Below are 16,857 nucleotides of genomic sequence, written 5' to 3'. Positions count from 1 at the left end.
TTCAAAAAAAAAAGACTTGGTTTGCCTGACTGATTACCTTGGAAAAATTGAATGCTTATATGCAAGGTTTGCTCTCCAGAAATGTTTTCCACACAGCTTCTCTACATCTTCTTAATGTATAAATGTTGGGGAGTGGGGGTGGGGGCAAGTTAAGGAGGTATCCATGGGCTTATCTGAAATTTTAATTCTTTGCAAGAGCCTACCCTGGAAATTTCTGTTACTTGCAAAAGTAAGTCTGATGAACTAGCACTTTCCATTACTGGCCACCTTAATATATAGAAATGCCATAAAACAACATTGGTCAACCCTCCATTGACAGTTTAAACCCACATGATTGCATTAACTTTAAAGATTCAAAAACAGCAGACAGTCCTTTTGACTTCAGATTTTAATACACTTTTCTTTTTTCACAATAATAACCCATCCCCTCAGTGGCCCATATCTGAAAACCATGTTGTTGTTGGTTTTTGATAGAAGGAAATATTGGTAAATTTATACACATTTTAGCTTTAAAATGTAGCCTAATTGTTATATGGAGAAAACAAATTTAATAAGAAATTGTTATGACATTGCCTCTCATGAATTTAAGCGCAATGTATCATCTGTTCATATGCTGACGCCTTCATAACATGGCTACTTTAAAATAAGAGTCCTATGCTAAGCCCTGGATAGACGTGATAACCCATGCCCCTTCCCTAAACACAAAGACCAAAGAAGACTGGAATTGAGAGAGTTCCAGAAATCGAACCTAAGTCCTGGAAGGACCAATTAAACACCACCCAACCCCTAAAATTTGGTCAATTGAATCTCTTCTTGAGTGTTCTTATCAACAACGTAGCCGCAAAACTGTACGCATTGAACAAATTTATAACAAAGCATGAATACTACCCTTCAAGCTCTGCGGTCAGAAGCGACATTGCCCCTTATTAGTTGTCATATTGAGTGTAAGGGCTGTCATTAAAAGCTGTTAATGGTAACAGGTGTTATGGTTGAGTGTCCTTGATGAGCCCTTGACGTTACAGGCGAACGTGCCTGTTGTGGACATAATTCACCCACAAAGCAACAAGTTTGTTATAGGTGTAAAGACCAAGGCAACGGGTGACTCACAAATTAATGACAGCCTTGAATGAGCGGTCTTTCCTAGATCATCGAGAAGTGTGACCAACGCAAGAAAGGGTGGACTTCAAAAGGTAAAAGCAGAAGTTTAAAAGAAACATTAGACTGTTTGCTGTTTGATTTGCTTTTGTCCTTATGGAAAGTTGTTCCATAATAACAAGCCCTCTAACTCCTGCTTAACACCACTTGATGATCTACTCAGTAACTGCTCACTGTCAACTTTTCAGACTATTTAATAATATCATTCTAAAATAAATTTAAAAACTTATCACCACCAAAAGTCCTGTAAAATAATATATTAATTGTTATCAATAACCATGAAAATCTTTTACCTGTATATATTATTGATGAGCAATACAAAACTATATCATGAACATTCAGTAAGACTACATGATAAACTCACAATCAATAATATCTTAAAAACAAAAGGCTCTGTTAAATAGTGAAATATTCTTGCAACTTTTGATGTTTTAAGTTTGTTGGAAGACAAGTTTCATAAAAGATTTCTCAGAGTAGGAAATGAATTAAGTTAAGTTGCAACAAAATATGTAATACTAGAATAAAATTTCGTAGAATTTGGAGTTAAACTTCAAAATGTTTGGCTGTGTGCTAATATTCCCAATTGTTCTCCATCCTCACTAACTCATTTGCTTGTACGATTTGTCATATCATATCAAAGAAATTTCCTACAAAATCTACTGATACTCCTTAGTTCAAGCCATTTACAAACGAAAGGCATGCATCAAATCATGACTGGGTTTCTGTATCTATATACAATGCTCTGAAATTTGACAGTACCTCATGAAATCTCTAACCTGTAACCCTTAACAAAGTAGAGATTTTTAATAAAAACATGCCTGTATCTTTCTGATATGGGCTGAAGTATGAACCAAATTATTTTGATGGATAAATTGGGATTATCATTTCCTCTGAGACATTAATATCTTTCCTTATTTCAACCACATTTGCTCAAACTAAAGAATTTAGTTTACAAGTATTTATGTTACTCTTCAAACCCAACCCAAAGTGGTAACCAAAAAGATTAAATCATGTGAGTCAACAGACTTGCCTGATTACTGGTCATTACTCGATTATCTCAGTTACGTGTTTGGTCAAATTTTCACAATTTTAAGGTTTTCCTTGTTTAACAGGCATGTTGTTATTCTCACTGAATGGCATGGTTCTAAGCTCATTTTACCACAAGCAGAAGACAGTTAAAAAGAGCTGCAGAGAACTCTTGTTCAAGTCTTCAATTTCCATGCTCGTCAACTCTTATCCCTGTTTGATCTTGCCCCAACAAATTTGTCATAAGTTACACCCACAACCATCAGAATCAGCCTACACTAAAGTAATCTTATGCAACTGAAGGATAACTACTTGTGCCATAAGAATGTGTCTGTGCTGAAGAACCTGGTAGGAAACCATTAACACTAGATGATACACTTCCACTGCCATAATTGACCTCAGTGCTCAGTTCTTTGTTATGGGGGGCAGGAACATAGCTGTCTTTTGCATCAACATCAGAGCGGTAGCGCCTCTGCTTCCACAGCATCAAGAGAGGAATGCAAAGACCGGTCGTCACAAAAGTGCACCAGTTGATCCATTTTAGACCAAAGTGCGGCAACATTGGGAAGATGTAGAAAACTATTTGCAAGAAATTATTGGAGAATGTTAGGAATCCTGAGGTGATTCCTTCAGCGACTGGGTATGTAGATTCCACAGCTAATTCAAAGAATAGTGGGATGGTTCCATTCACGAACAACCCTCCCAAGATGCTTGTTATAAAGAGGACAAGTTTTGAGTACGGAATAACACCAGCACATATCAGAGTAAAAATTGAGAGCGATCCTGTGGCACCAGTTAGGAGTGCTATGACAATCAGCTTCATGTAACGAGTGAAGTGGTCAGCAAATCTGAAACAAAAAGCAATGATCTTAAATTAATACTTTTCATTACATATACATTAATGGGAGGTGCGGAGACCCCATAGTTAGTGTGCTCATCTCAGGATTGAGCACTACGTGTCCGACCCCTGGCCGGGCACATTGCGTCGTGTTCTTGGGCAAGACACTTTACTCTCACAGTGCCTCTCTCCACCCAGGTGTACCGTTTAAAAAGTGCACCATTTAAAAAGTTTTCAATAAAGAGAGATTTACACTAGTTAGCCTAAAGAAATTTGCTTATAAAAGATGACAGAACAACAAGTGAGTGTCTCAATTAATGAATTGATGTATGTTAACTACACCTGAAGCCCACTTTCCTGATTTAGGAAGATGAAAAAATTGTACAAAAAGGCAGGAGTTTAACATAGCCAATTTATTGTAAATGAACAAAGAAAATCAGATTCAAAGGAGAAATTATTTGAGTCTGAGATAACAGGGAGTTCAAGATAACATGTTCTAGATAGTCAGGTTCAACTGTATGTTTAAGTTAACAGTACAAGTGTAACTTTGTGCTTACATTGACAATGAAATTCCTGAGACTGATCCAGCAACAACGGCACCAAACCCTAACCAACCAGCAGTTTTCTGATCAATATCGAACTGTGAGAGGTTCAGGTCTAGAATTGAACACCAGCCACCATAAACTCCAGTTCCTATTCCATAAATAACCACCAACAGCCAAAACTGTGAATTCTTTAGTAAGCTCTTGGCACCAACTTTGAATTCCAGACGTCCAATGGCAGCAGTGACACTCGGTGGCAGTTTGGGCTTCTCAGGAAAATGAATGATAACACACAACATTGTAAGAGCGGTGATTCCCAGCTCTATGTACATCAGGTGCATTATTTTGTGCTTGAAGTAGTCTATCTCTGTCTGGTTAAAATGATTTCTCAGCTCAAGATAAGAAATCTGCCCATTACTGGTAACGTTAAGCTCACTTTGTTTGAAATATTCCTCCACATCAGGAACCAAAAGTGGCCCAATTACAAATGACAAAGCTGTCCCACTGTAACAAGCCAGGGAAGAAATTGCAGTCGCAGTTGTACGCTGCTCAGGAGGGAACCACGCTGCAGAAACCATTGGAGCTGCAGCCATGGCAATTGGACCTCCAATTCCAGTTATAAACTGTCCACAATGGATAAGTGCAGTCTGTAGGTTCACATGCTGATTGCTGAGTGGTATACAGCGCAGGCCAGATCCAATAAACTCACAAAAAATGGCAACTAGGACAGCTACTCTTAGGCCTATAAATCAACACAGAAAAAGAGTCAATATGATCGACTTAGATCCATATTCCTGATCACACTTGTTCCAGTTCAGTGAGTCGAAGGAGCCTATCTGAGCTGACGCTTAACTCCAACCTCTGTTACTAGGGTCATTGCTATGTCAACTGGATATGATGAAATGTATGAAATTGTGAAAGTGTGGTTCCAGAAAATATCCATACCCACCCTAAGGAAGGTTATTGGAAAATCCAAGGTCTCCAGGATCATGTGTACTAAAGGCAACCACCGTCGAGTATCAATCAATACCCTCAAGTATAGACCCAGGAATAACACTCTATCGATATCTCATATGCAGTGATTGAAAATTACACAGTTCTCGACTGACTGTTGACCAAGATGTCTATCAAATGTTGATTGAATGTCAAATAAGGTTTTGATGGAGTGTCGATGGAGTATCAATCAAGTGTCCATCGAGGGTCGACATAGGGTTGATCAAGGGTATCAATTGAGGGTATTGATCCACATTGGACTGCAGATACCTTTAGTGTACATGATCCAGTTATTCAAGGAAAGTATGAACCAAAGCTGGAATTTCTAGAGGGAACTACGGTAACTTAGAACTGCTCCTACTATGCAATTTTACACGCACAGTTTGTTCATTGGATCCATCGAAACCCAACGCTGTCTAATCTTTATCATTTGAAATTAAGCTTACATTGAAACGAATAAGAAGTCTGCTATCAGTAACACAATGAGCTTAATCTAATTGACATAACGTTTAAGCTTACCTTTCATATCCATCAACCAGCACATCGGAACAACGGCAACAACGAATGATATCGGGCCCCAATCAGCCAGCAGTGTAATAGTCGTGTTGTCCCAGCCAAACACAACTTGTGAAGTACCCTGTATAGGTCCCCAAGTATTCCAGATTAAATTGTTGAGCGCCGCAACGATTGAGAAAATAGTGAGAATGTACCATCGGCGTTTGTAGACCTTGCATTTGTTTTGGTGAACGGAACCAAGCGACCGATATCGCCGATCTTCTGAACGAAGCAAGGCCGCTCTCTCTTCAAAGGACTGATTTTTCTTCATGGGGCTCCTTTTTATCAATAAGTTCTCGAAGCACTCAGGAAATGCCAAAACTTCTGCTACTTCAAAGACGTCTTGTCAAAGAGCGAAGCTTCGCCGGTTCAAAAAGATTCAAGGTTTCAGCACACGAAAGACCTACACGGACTGCCAAACCATATCAACCTGTGTTTGGATTTTAGCAGACAGTGCTTGCCTCCCTCTCTTGTAGACAATCAAAGACCTGTTTCGATTCACCACTCAAAAGTCCAAGCAAAAGCCAAGAGGAAAGAAACCTCCGTGAAAAACCTTGAACTTACTAGTAGCCAGAAGACACAAAGACCGGTCGCTCGCGCGGATATTTTTACAACTGGTTTGTCATGTGACTGACCTGTAGCTGTGGGGTGGGAAAATTATTTACCAACGTGCGGCTCCCTCCTGCTATGAAAAGTTGCTCAGCTACTTTTCTTTAGTCAGAATATGATAATTTTAAAGCTCTTTCCCTCCTGGGATTTCTTCGTTTAGCCCAGGTTTAGCCGCGCGAAAGTTCGTTCTTAGTTTACCGGTGGGTGGAGGGGAGAGGTATTGTTTTCTGGTACGTCGTTGGAAAATTTGTTGAGTTTCGCACCAATCGAGTTTCTGGTGCGAACACTTACGGTGCGAACTTGATTTGGTCCGAAACCTTCCGCTACCTTCTTATGCTTCCCGACGCGTTTTATATAATGGGAACTTCATGCGCAAGAATAACAAATGAGTACACAAGATATCTACTCGTCTACTCTACCCTACTTGTGTGTGTAGCTGATGACTGATACTGAACATCCGAAACATGTTTCCTTGTTTTTGTTTTTTTCTTTTCGTCTTTTGGATTTCTTTAAGTTATTGCACAGATTCTGATGACTTTCTTGCTCTTGCGCAACGGCTTTTGAACCGGTAAAACTAATTACAGTCGAACCCCACCTATTTATTAAACAGCCACCCCAGTAATCAAAGTCCCAATTATGGCTCTTCTATTGTTTTACCTCTATTAGGCGGCCAGCCCCTTTATAAAGCGGCCACTATATATCCATTTCCCAGAGAGCGACCGTTTAATAGGGATTAAACTATAGTAGTACTATAATACTAGTATGCAAATTTTATTGGGGACATTATTTATTTATTTAAATAGTGTCGCAATTAGCTTTTTGTTTAAAGCTTAATACCATTGACACTAAATAAAGCCTTTCAATGGCTCAAGCGATGTTTAAAAATTCCCCTCCTTACGAGTTCCTTTGCAATAAGAAGTCTAACAAAAATATAACCGTGGAAGGACAGCTAGTCTGCAAACGTGGGAAAATTCATGGACCTGATTGGCCAAGAAGACAACATTTTCATTGATTGGTTAGCACTAGTTTGTCTAGGAACGAATCGCAAGAAAGAAGGTCACGAGAATAGTAAAATCGCAACACACGCTAGATTTTTATCTTCGTTTATTATTAAAAGGAGAATTCTTAACTGCTCTTTCAAATAAATATACTGGAGGATGAGGTAAATACTTCGACCTTAAACTAACTTCTCGAGCGTTTTCCGTGATTTCTCTGTCTAACTCAATCTGAGAGTTTTTCCTTTTTTCTTTATTTGCACTCGTTAAAAAACCCGCCCGTTGCAGGCTAATTAAATAGCGTTCTAATCGCGCGGACGGCGACAAGTCTCTATTCAAACTGCGGATCATTATCTTTGCTGGGGAATCGTCAATAGAAAACTCAGTTTCTTGGGCCAAGCTTTCTCTCCGAGGTGGTGTGATTTTAGCTCCCTTTTCTCTCCTCTTAGATAGAGAAAAAGAGCAGTTATTTTTCAACAATCTCGAACTATCTTGCTTTCTCCCAAAGGCTGGCGCCATTTTGATTGCGTCTTCTTCACTAGGGCTTTTGACTCGCCAGGACGAAGAATTGGAACTCTTCGATCTTTGTACCGACTGCACAGGACGTCCTCTGTCAGTGTACATGTAAAATAGGTAGTTCGTAGCTCGTTGTCGAGTGGCCAGCATTTGACATTCGTCGCTCGTAAAACCAAGAGGAAAGGTGACATCAGTACAACTGTATGAATACCCTGAGCGCGAAATTTTGCACAGACCCCACGGTGTTCTCGATGACTCTTGCTCCGGCGAGTTTTCTTCATCGAAGATGACTGTTAAATTAAAGCACAACAAATCAGTTAGGACTTTCCACAAATATCCGGGTATTTTTGGTGTATTTGGAAAACTGATTACGATATTAAGAAAATTTAGAAATATTCATAGTTTTTTGGGGGCTTAGCCCCGTGTTTTCCTCGCTATTTTCTTGAAACAATACTCAGTTTTATGCCAAATAATCCAGTTCCGCGATTTTCCACAAAAAATATATATATATTCTTTTTCCAAAATGACGCATGCTGGTAACCATGACCGAAACGCCTGAATCTTCTCCCTCTATTCCTTCAACTACTGCAAGAAAATCTCGAAATTTTGACCTAAGTGATTCAAAATCGGTTTATTCAACATAAGAGGTATTTAGAGGGTTTTTGAGATATAGTAGTTAGAAACATTTTTGTGATATTTAAAAAACTTTTCAAAGAATTTCCGGATAGATATTTAGGCGATTTTACGTGATATTTGTGGAAAGACCTAATATCAATAGTATACAAACCAACTTAGAAAACTTCTCGGAAAAATACGATCTAGTTGAAAATGGGCCCATTTCAGTGCTCGTAATAGAAAAGGGCAGCGGGGTGGGGGGGGGGGGGATTTTTTACCCCGTCTGGCCTTCAGAACCTTTCAGCAAATTCCCTTGAAACGCCACTGGACTTATGGGGATAAGGTATCGCAAAACCTAGAACTCAACTGTAATAAATATGAAATAGATTACCTTCACAAGATTTGCTGAGGTGTGATGAAGGAACACGTCTACTGCTTCTTGAACGAGTGCGATTTCTGAGCTGTGCTTCTTTTCCTCTGCACTGAATTTCGTCGCCAGTGTAATGATTCCAAGGCATGGTAACTTGAAATCTTACGATTATAAGCCTATATAAAGCAACATGCAAGATTTAAACATAAACATCAGAATTGCACACTGGAATTAGAGCTAACTCAATTACTAAACTTCCTAAATAAGTTTTTATTCACTAAGTTATAATAAACAATGCCTCAGATAAATATATATATATAAAACGATTTTACGGCTTTCAGTCTAAAGTTTATGAAATTCTTCTGTGTCCGTCAATGCAGTTCTCAGAGTTAAGTAAATATCAGTTCTGCTCAAAAGCAAACATACGATCAGGATCAAATTAACAGAGTACTAAAACTTTTCTACGTAAAAACCTGAGTGCAAACGAGTTTTAAATGGAGTTACAAGTGTAAAATCTGCGGCCCTAAGTGCTTGAAAACAAGAGGGCGAGACAGAAGTATAATATCCGAAACTAGCACTGGGGTAATGACTTTTGTCAAGTTGTGCTTGAAAATAACTTGTGCTTGTTAAGGATCTGATAAAGGAACCATTTTCTCCTATGCGTATTCAGCGTAGTACTAAGAGAGTATAGAAGTGTTGACGCATCCGACTGCAGAAAATAATAAATTTAAGCTCGCGTGCAAATCATTTCGTTAAAACTGAAATAACCATTTAACTCCAGTTTTTGTTGGGGTGACACAGGTTTTAATTTAATCTTTTGTCGTACCACTGTAAACCACACAAATCTGTTGAAATTTCGGCGACATAATCCAGGTCAGTTTACATGTAAAGATCTTGTTTTCTTTTCTGTTTCCTTTTGCTATAAATGTAACTTTAACAATTAATGAGGATATTTTGTTTCTTGAAACTGTGATGAATCGATGTTTTTCCGTTTCTTGTTTGGAAAATCTCTGTAAAGCGGTTTGAGAAATGTAACTACAAGCGGCTTGCGGGCGCAACTTTGAAAGACAGCAGAAGACAAGCTCAGTGAATTTGTAACTGCGCTACATATGCTGAATATATTGCATATACATGATATTAATACAATAAGAATTTCTATTTTTCCTCAGAATCGAAATCTCCTAAGCAATTACCAGTTTTCGCCACTCTATAGTTCTGTATTTCCACACAATGTTTTTCTTTAAAAATAACTCAGTTATTTACTCACCGTTTGTTTCTGCTTCAGTGTATTTTCGAACGCTGCTGTGCTCGCCGCTATATGTTTTGAAAAGCAAAATTAATCAGTAACACAGTTGAACCGTTAAGACAAACCTTTGAGCGTCAAAGAACTGCTTAAAATGTTCCGATTCATGTAATGGTTAACCATAAAGAAGACTGAGCTGCAAGATATACCGAAGATAATGCGAGAGATTGATATTTGTAGAATCACACGATTGTCCGGGAAACGGCATGTTGCGTCGACGACAATTTTACCAATAAGATATTAGCATTTGTCATTTGCTCTTGTGAATACACCTGTTCTCGTGCCCAGGGTACTCTCGTTCATTGAGACTGTAGTCAAGTCCTTTCTAGGAGGGAGAGGAGGTAATTAGAAATAGGTTTGAGACATACATGAGCGACATAGGTGAAGAACGTAAAAAAGTAAACTGGTGGTGAGCGGATAGCTCGGAAAAAAATAAAACAAAAATAACTCTCCTTATTCACATCTATACAAGTTCATACAATTGACTCAAAACGAGTATTTGGTTTATGTAGCGGTTTGGCTAAAGAGCTTAATTCTAAGGATGCACGTTAATTTCATCCTGACAACGTACGAGCCCCAACTGCTGGCTTCGTCGCTCGTAGCCCCGCACTCTAGATTTCTAGGTGCATAATTATCGACTAATAGTCAAAGGTTAACTGATTTTTTTCTTGCCCGGGTTGTTACAAAAATTCATTCCCTTTTGACGCCATTTCCCTTTTTCCCTCTCCGTTTCTTTTGTTATTTTCTTGCGTCTACATTTCACCTAAGTTTTTAAAGGACCTTAAAGTTATGCCTTGAGAAATGATATCAGTTGGATCGGATGCGGTTGATGGAGTCCGAGAGAGAGAGAGAGAGAGGAAAAACGCACACCTACCGACTGTAGTAATGACACGACTCGAACCGTGTCTCAATGCACCCGCGATAAGGCAGTGTGTTATGAGACAACAAACGAAGGCTCGGAAAAAAGGGGATAGAGAAGAAGCGACTTATACATGACAGAAGACTGGTAGAGAAAGGTCATTTTATTACACTCCATAGCAAATACTCCAAAAAGCGTGGGTGATATTCTCCCTTCTAAATCCTTCACTCCAAATAAGTTTCGTGAGGCCTACAGGCCTCTGTGTTATGCGCACGTTCACTGTCCTACAGAGCCTCGATCTAAAGAAGGACATCTAGAAAAAGGACTTATATAAGAGTGTTTATTGTGGTCCAAGTTGATCTTCAAAAAAAAACAAAAAACCTGCGCAAAGAGAGTCTTTCACATATGTAGCGTCTACAACTACCATTTATCTGTACAGATGTGACCAGTGAGGCTAAACTTTTCGTTTTACCGCATTGCTTAGAGATTTTTTTTTTTCATAGATGCTATCATAGACATCAACTCTGTTTTGATTCGTCCACATCCAGTCGTTTGTATCTTGCCCTGTACAGCGCTATAAGCGGAGTGCAAACCACTGTCGAGGAGACTAGTAACCAGTTCATCCATCGCGGGCTCGCTTGCGGAAACATGAAAGCGATAAAGAAAACAAAATTGATGACGTACACGGATAAGATCATTATACCGGACGTGATTCCCTCAGCGACCGGATATGTGCACTCGGCAGCGAGTTCCATGATGAGGGGAACAGTTCCACAGAACAGAACCACCTGTGAGATGCCTGAGGCATAAAAGACGGGTTTTGTTAGTGGTATGACTCCCTCGCACGCTAGAGAGAGGACTGTTTGAGCACAGGCTGTGGCGACAAAGAGGAAGACTAAGATTGGTTTGGTGAAGCTCTGAATGCGATCGGCATACCTGTGTGAAAAGAAAATAGTGTTGTAATGTTAGTTAAGCGCAAAATTGCGCGCGCAAATCATATTAAACAGCGTTACCCACTCCGAAGATTTTCCCTGGGGTATTCCAGTCTCCTCCAGTCTATAAAAAAAAAACTTACCAAGAAAAGGATATACCAAGAAGGGAAGCAACGTTAGCCCAAAATCCCAACCAGCCAGCGGTCTTCTGATCAATCCCCACTCCAGAGAAGATAAGGTCCTGGACACTAGACCATCCCCAGTTCACTCCGTTACTAAGACTGAAGATTAACAACAGTAACCAGAATGACCGGTTTGTGAGCAGAGTTTTGGCGCCAGAAGCAAAATCTAGGCGCCCGGCAGCGGACGACAAGCTTGGTGGGCTGGGCGGTTTGGCGGGAAAATAAATCAGCACCGCGAAGAATAATACTCCAACTAAAACAGCCTCGATGAACAAGTAGTCGTTTATTCTAGTCAAAAGAAATTTCATTTGTTCCGGAGTGGTGTTATTCCTCAATTTGTTGATATCGATGCCTTTTCCTGTTTGATAATGAGTTAAGTTGCCATAATCTACATCGGGTACGAGGTTTGGACCCACGACATAGCTAAACGCCGACCCAAGGTACGAAACCAGTGTGGCGATGGCAGTGGCGGTCATGCGCTCGTGTGGCGGGAACCAGGTCGCGGACAGCACAAGCACGCCCGCATTTTGTACAGCGGGTACCGCCACTGAAATCAAGAACTCGGCAAACGTGATGAGTGCGGTCCTTACATGGGGAGGGGACGGGATGAGTTCGCAGACGACAGCGATGGTTTGAAGTGACATGGAGCATATGACTGCAAACCGAAGACCTAAAAAAAATGTCAAGGAAAGTGTTTGAGTTTGACTATATAATTAAATTGGTCTTGGAGAAGAAATTTCGATCTGTGAGGTTTACGAAAGAATGGAACTGTAGGCCTACTGTACTAGGCTGTGGAAATGAATCTACTGTGGGGTATACCCAGGGGTATACACATTATGCGTCAGTTTCTGATGAGCTAACCTACGTTCACCAGGCCCCGTTTCCTTTCACCGGAGGCCCCGTACCTTGTCAGTGGTAATCCTGAGGAGCATATCAGTCTTCATGTATATTTGAGATTCATGTTTGTCGCAGACCATGTTGTAGTTTGCCATCACAAGCAAATCTGGGAAAAGTTCGGTGAACACTGGCCCAAAAATAAGGGACCATCATCCCCTCTGGATATAAATAGACTCCGAGCAACCCTCTTCTCTCTTAAGCCTAGTTCACACTAGCGACATAACGACAAAATGACATAACGACATAATCGCCATATGTCGGTTTAGGCCTTTCCAGAAATATCAAGTAAAATCACCTCAATATCTTTCCGAAAATGCTCAAAATCATAAAAAAAATATCATTAAAAAATTTCTAAATATCTCTTATTTTCCTAGGCCAAAATTTTCAAAATTTTCTCGCAGTAGTAGAGGGGTTTGAGGAAGATTCTGGCACTTCGATGTTCATACCAGCATCCGCTGGATACTGGTATAAAAAATTATTGTTTTAGTGCTTTTGTAGTGATATGGAATATATTTTTCAAGTAGGGAACCACTGAAAAAGATAATTTCTGGCAAAGAACGGAGTAATGGTAGCGAAGAAAACATAGGGTTCAGCCAGAAAACCCATGAATATTACTAAAATCTAGTGTCTCTAAATATTTTACTAAATATCCCTAAATTTTCTAAATATCTCTAAAATTCTCTAAATATTTCTCTTCGATATTTGAGTAGAGGCCTATGTTTATAATGTAAACATCGACATAACGACATAAGGAAAAGATCTGTTTTTCCCCCTATGACGTTAAAATCATGCAAGCCTTGTTCACACGAGCGATATAACGACATAGTTACATGACGACATAGTAGCTTATATATGTCGCAACGTGAACATCGACATAGAAAGCATAAGGAATAGATCAGGTTTTTTCCCTATGTCGTTATGTTCGTGCTGTTATGTTGCTATTGTGTCATTATGTCAAGATGTTCACAAAGCAAATATACCGTCCTCCTTAGGTCGTTAGTGTCGCTAGTGTCCTGACTAGGCCTTAGCTAGCCTGCGTAGCAAGCGTTCCGGTACGAAGAGCTTTTCCGTATTTTGGCCGCGCGTAAATTGAAGCGAGCGAGAGACGAGTTTTTGTTCTCGCTCCACTTTACGCGCGGCCAGAATGCGGAAAAGCTCTTCATACGGGAACGCTTGCTACGTAGCCCCTTGAGCGTGACCAGAGATAGCGCATGCTAATGTCCAAAATGGCTGGGCCAAAATGGCCGAGAGACATAGCTATTTCTCTCTCACACACTTTCCTAAGAATCACGCTCGATGGACTTAGAGCTACTTAGAGGAGCTACACGTAGTCTAGGATCTGATACCCAAATTTTCTTTTCGCTTTCAAACTCAAGCTTACAACATATTTCTTCGTGACTTTGCGGGACCTTCGATTTCGTACTTAATAATTAGAGAATTCATTATAATTATTGTCCTGTTTGATCATGACGGTGAAGGAAAGAACACGCTAGGTTATAATCACTCGATCTAACAACAAGACATCGCCGTTTAAAAATCTGAGGCCGTTTTCGCGTTGAGAAGCTATTCATACGGATAGGGTAACATGAGCGAACCCGTTCAAATCACCCTGTTCAACAATATCAACAAATATGTCGGTCGATCGCTTTAGACGATTCTTCCAAATCTATGTCGTTTTACACAAGGCTTAACAAAGGAAAAAATGAGAATAAACTTGCTTACTACTCACCTTTTGTGTCCAAAAGCCATGCGGACGGCACTATGCTGATTATTGAACCAAGCGCTTGTAAAGCGCCGATAATCAACACGTTCGTTTTATCCCAACGAAACACCAGTTGGCATGTCTCTTGAACTGGAGGCCATGTATTCCACAGAATATTCCCTGTTGCGTTGAGAAGCGTAAAAAGCATTAAAATATACCACCTTCTTTTGTAAACTTTAATGCTGCCGACCGCCATTCGACCAATATCTTCCGGCGAAGCGTTCAGAACTGGGTTCACCAGACGTGAAGATTCGTCGATTTGATGATCACATGTGCTCATCGTATTAAAGCCGGGTGTAGTTTATAATTCACCACAATACAACGGGATTTGAAATTAGTGTTGAGTGACCATGCTTGAGAAGCGAGGTCACGCTCTTTCTTGAGGGCTGTAGAATATTATTTTGTGTAGGGCTCTGTATTCGTCCGAATACAGCTCAGGGAAGCCAGTACATCAAGTCGACTGTCGCTTCCATTTTGTCTCGCATGTCATGACACTTCAGCTGTTCAGCTGGTACAAGCCTTTGATACCTGTCGTTTAAAATTCATGTTTATATTCAAATGTATGCAAATTCAGGTAATCTCAGTGTCACTTTACCCATAGTCTCCATATTTTCGAGAGGAACGCAGACTCTGTGTTCAAAACTGCTCTCGGCTCCCTTACGAGGGATTTTGATTTAAATTTTATGACACGAAATTTGTTAAAATTGCGTGTCATTTGCGCTGTTAAAAAAACAACAAAACAAAAACAAATATTACTTTGGAACTAGAGTTGATAAAAGAGTTATAAACCTAAAAAAATAGCTGAATTTTAATCAACATAGGTCAATGCAAGCTACCCTAAGATAATTCTACTTATTACATTGACACGAGTGTTTACAAGAGTCACTAGAAAATTCACCACTCGTAAAATTCATGCGACAATACATTCAGGACCCGAATGGCGTTTTTTTACATATCACTCATATTTTCCCGCTTTTTCACAGTGTTTTGTACAAACAGTCTGTTTCCCTGTATTATTAAAACTAAATTACAACGTGGCTTGTAGATATGAATTTTATTTTCTCGAGGTAATAAAAAAATTTTACTCACTCGCTACACCCGTTCATGAAATATTGTTTTTACGACTCCAAAATAAAATTCATATCTTCACCCTGCCGTGTAATATCTATATCTGATATCCTTTGCATACTGGTTTTACACGATTAAGTTGTTTCAGAGGGCCAATCACCAAAGTTAACCAATCAGACTGCTCCATTGCCAGTCCAATATTCTTCAAGTATTGAACCGGCCACTGTCCCGAATAGATCCCGCACCATCACTATTCAAGTTTGGTTTTCTGGCAGTTTTATGGTTTACGTTTCTAAAAGAATTTGCTGTCACATAAAGTATTCTTTTTTTTTTTCTTTCAACCCTCTTTTCCCTAATTTGTTTTGTTTAACATCAGAAGTGGGTACACGCCTAGTCGGCTTGGATCGTTCGCTTGAAGTTTGGAATGTTTTTCCAGTCCATGATCGTTGGTATTTTTTTTTCTAATCATTTTCAGTCGTGTTATAAATTTCTTATTAACCGAACTTACGCGGGACCGTATACTAGAAGAATATCGGTCCTCAGTCTTTTTTTCTATGGACCTCGCCTTGCACGGTCCGTACTGTTAAGACCTCGGGTCTATATTCACGTAATATGGCCTTCGCGCTCGGTTAATAAAATATAAATATTATCCATCAACAAAAACGTCGGTGGATTGCAGACTAATACAGTCACCACAGTCGGAACCTGGATCTAAATCCCGACACAACCAGAACATCTAGGAATCAGTCAGAAAAAAAATCCCCTATTTTTGGACTCAATATCAAATCCGAAACTGTTTCATTGAAACAATGTTGATTGCTATATCTGCAGAAGTACTGCAGCTTATACTAAATATGGTAAATGACAAATATATTAATTATCCTCAGCACACCATTATTTATTAGTTCTTCTTTATTTTATTTTAACATTTATTGGATGTTTATACCATATACAAATATTTGGATAGTTTCAGAATATTTCAACTTATAATCCTCTTCAGTTTTTGAGAGCCTATTTTCATCCCGCAAAAAGCACGTAATTTTTCCCCAAAAGTATTATTGAGACAGCTTGCAAAAGATTTTCATGCACGCGTGAAACAACGGCAGCAATCTTTTGACATAGTTGCTTCAACGATACATAGAAAAATTAAACGACCGGTGCTTTTTTCACTTAATATTTTTTGTTAAGTTAAAAATTGTTCTCTGAGTTGGGCCTATTAATCATATTAACAAGTGTTCTCAACAAGTACATGACGATCACAACGTACCTTTGATCAATACTTTTTCAAATCTCTCAGATCTCTCCCTTATGCTGCTTAGTTAATGAGTTAGTTTCAGCTGTTCTATGACTTGCCTATATGAACCTTTCTTTTTTCATTTTTTTTGTACTAAATTTAACTTCTAAACTTGGTCTGTGGCTTCTAACCTTCTTGTTCATTCCGCGAGGCAAGAATGAGGCCCCCGTCCACACGATGCCGGAGAAATTTTAAAACGCAGCTTTATTTCTACGGTTAGGCGTACCGTCCGCACTAATCCGTCACGAAAATAGAGCTTTTCGAAGACGCTCTTTAACCCGAAGGAATTTGAAAACGCCGGATTTTCGTTTTAATTCCTGTGGACGGAAAACGTTTTGAAAACGAT

The 16,857-nt window shown here is 39.4% G+C and overlaps 3 protein-coding genes across 3 annotated transcripts; all 3 read right to left on the bottom strand.

Annotated features, from left to right (window-relative positions):
• Positions 1-373: 373 nt before the first annotated feature.
• LOC110062636 (solute carrier family 49 member 4 homolog) lies at positions 374-6,123 on the bottom strand. Its single transcript, XM_020769579.2, has 3 exons — positions 5,074-6,123; positions 3,577-4,303; positions 374-3,029 (listed from the first exon to the last, which is right to left on the bottom strand). Exons 1-3 carry the CDS (start codon positions 5,378-5,380, stop codon positions 2,471-2,473), a joined length of 1,593 nt encoding a protein of 530 aa, XP_020625238.2. The 5' UTR covers positions 5,381-6,123; the 3' UTR covers positions 374-2,470.
• A 682-nt stretch (positions 6,124-6,805) lies between these two features.
• On the bottom strand, positions 6,806-10,444 carry LOC110062639 (uncharacterized). Its single transcript, XM_089289065.1, has 4 exons — positions 9,667-10,444; positions 9,482-9,528; positions 8,236-8,390; positions 6,806-7,519 (listed from the first exon to the last, which is right to left on the bottom strand). The coding sequence occupies exons 3-4, from the start codon at positions 8,360-8,362 to the stop codon at positions 6,813-6,815; spliced, it is 834 nt and encodes a 277-aa protein (XP_089145191.1). The 5' UTR covers positions 8,363-8,390; positions 9,482-9,528; positions 9,667-10,444; the 3' UTR covers positions 6,806-6,812.
• An 80-nt stretch (positions 10,445-10,524) lies between these two features.
• Positions 10,525-14,840, bottom strand: LOC110062638 (solute carrier family 49 member 4 homolog). Its single transcript, XM_089289052.1, has 3 exons — positions 14,117-14,840; positions 11,452-12,160; positions 10,525-11,312 (listed from the first exon to the last, which is right to left on the bottom strand). The coding sequence occupies exons 1-3, from the start codon at positions 14,427-14,429 to the stop codon at positions 10,895-10,897; spliced, it is 1,440 nt and encodes a 479-aa protein (XP_089145178.1). The 5' UTR covers positions 14,430-14,840; the 3' UTR covers positions 10,525-10,894.
• Positions 14,841-16,857: the final 2,017 nt, after the last annotated feature.

Source organism: Orbicella faveolata, unplaced genomic scaffold, assembly GCF_042242905.1.
Source record: "Orbicella faveolata isolate gen_17 unplaced genomic scaffold, um_ofav_v1 contig_2, whole genome shotgun sequence".
In the NCBI taxonomy this organism is placed as follows: Eukaryota; Metazoa; Cnidaria; class Anthozoa; order Scleractinia; family Merulinidae; genus Orbicella; species Orbicella faveolata.
Note: the sequence above shows the minus strand (reverse complement) of the source record. Positions and strands in the feature narration are given on the sequence as shown.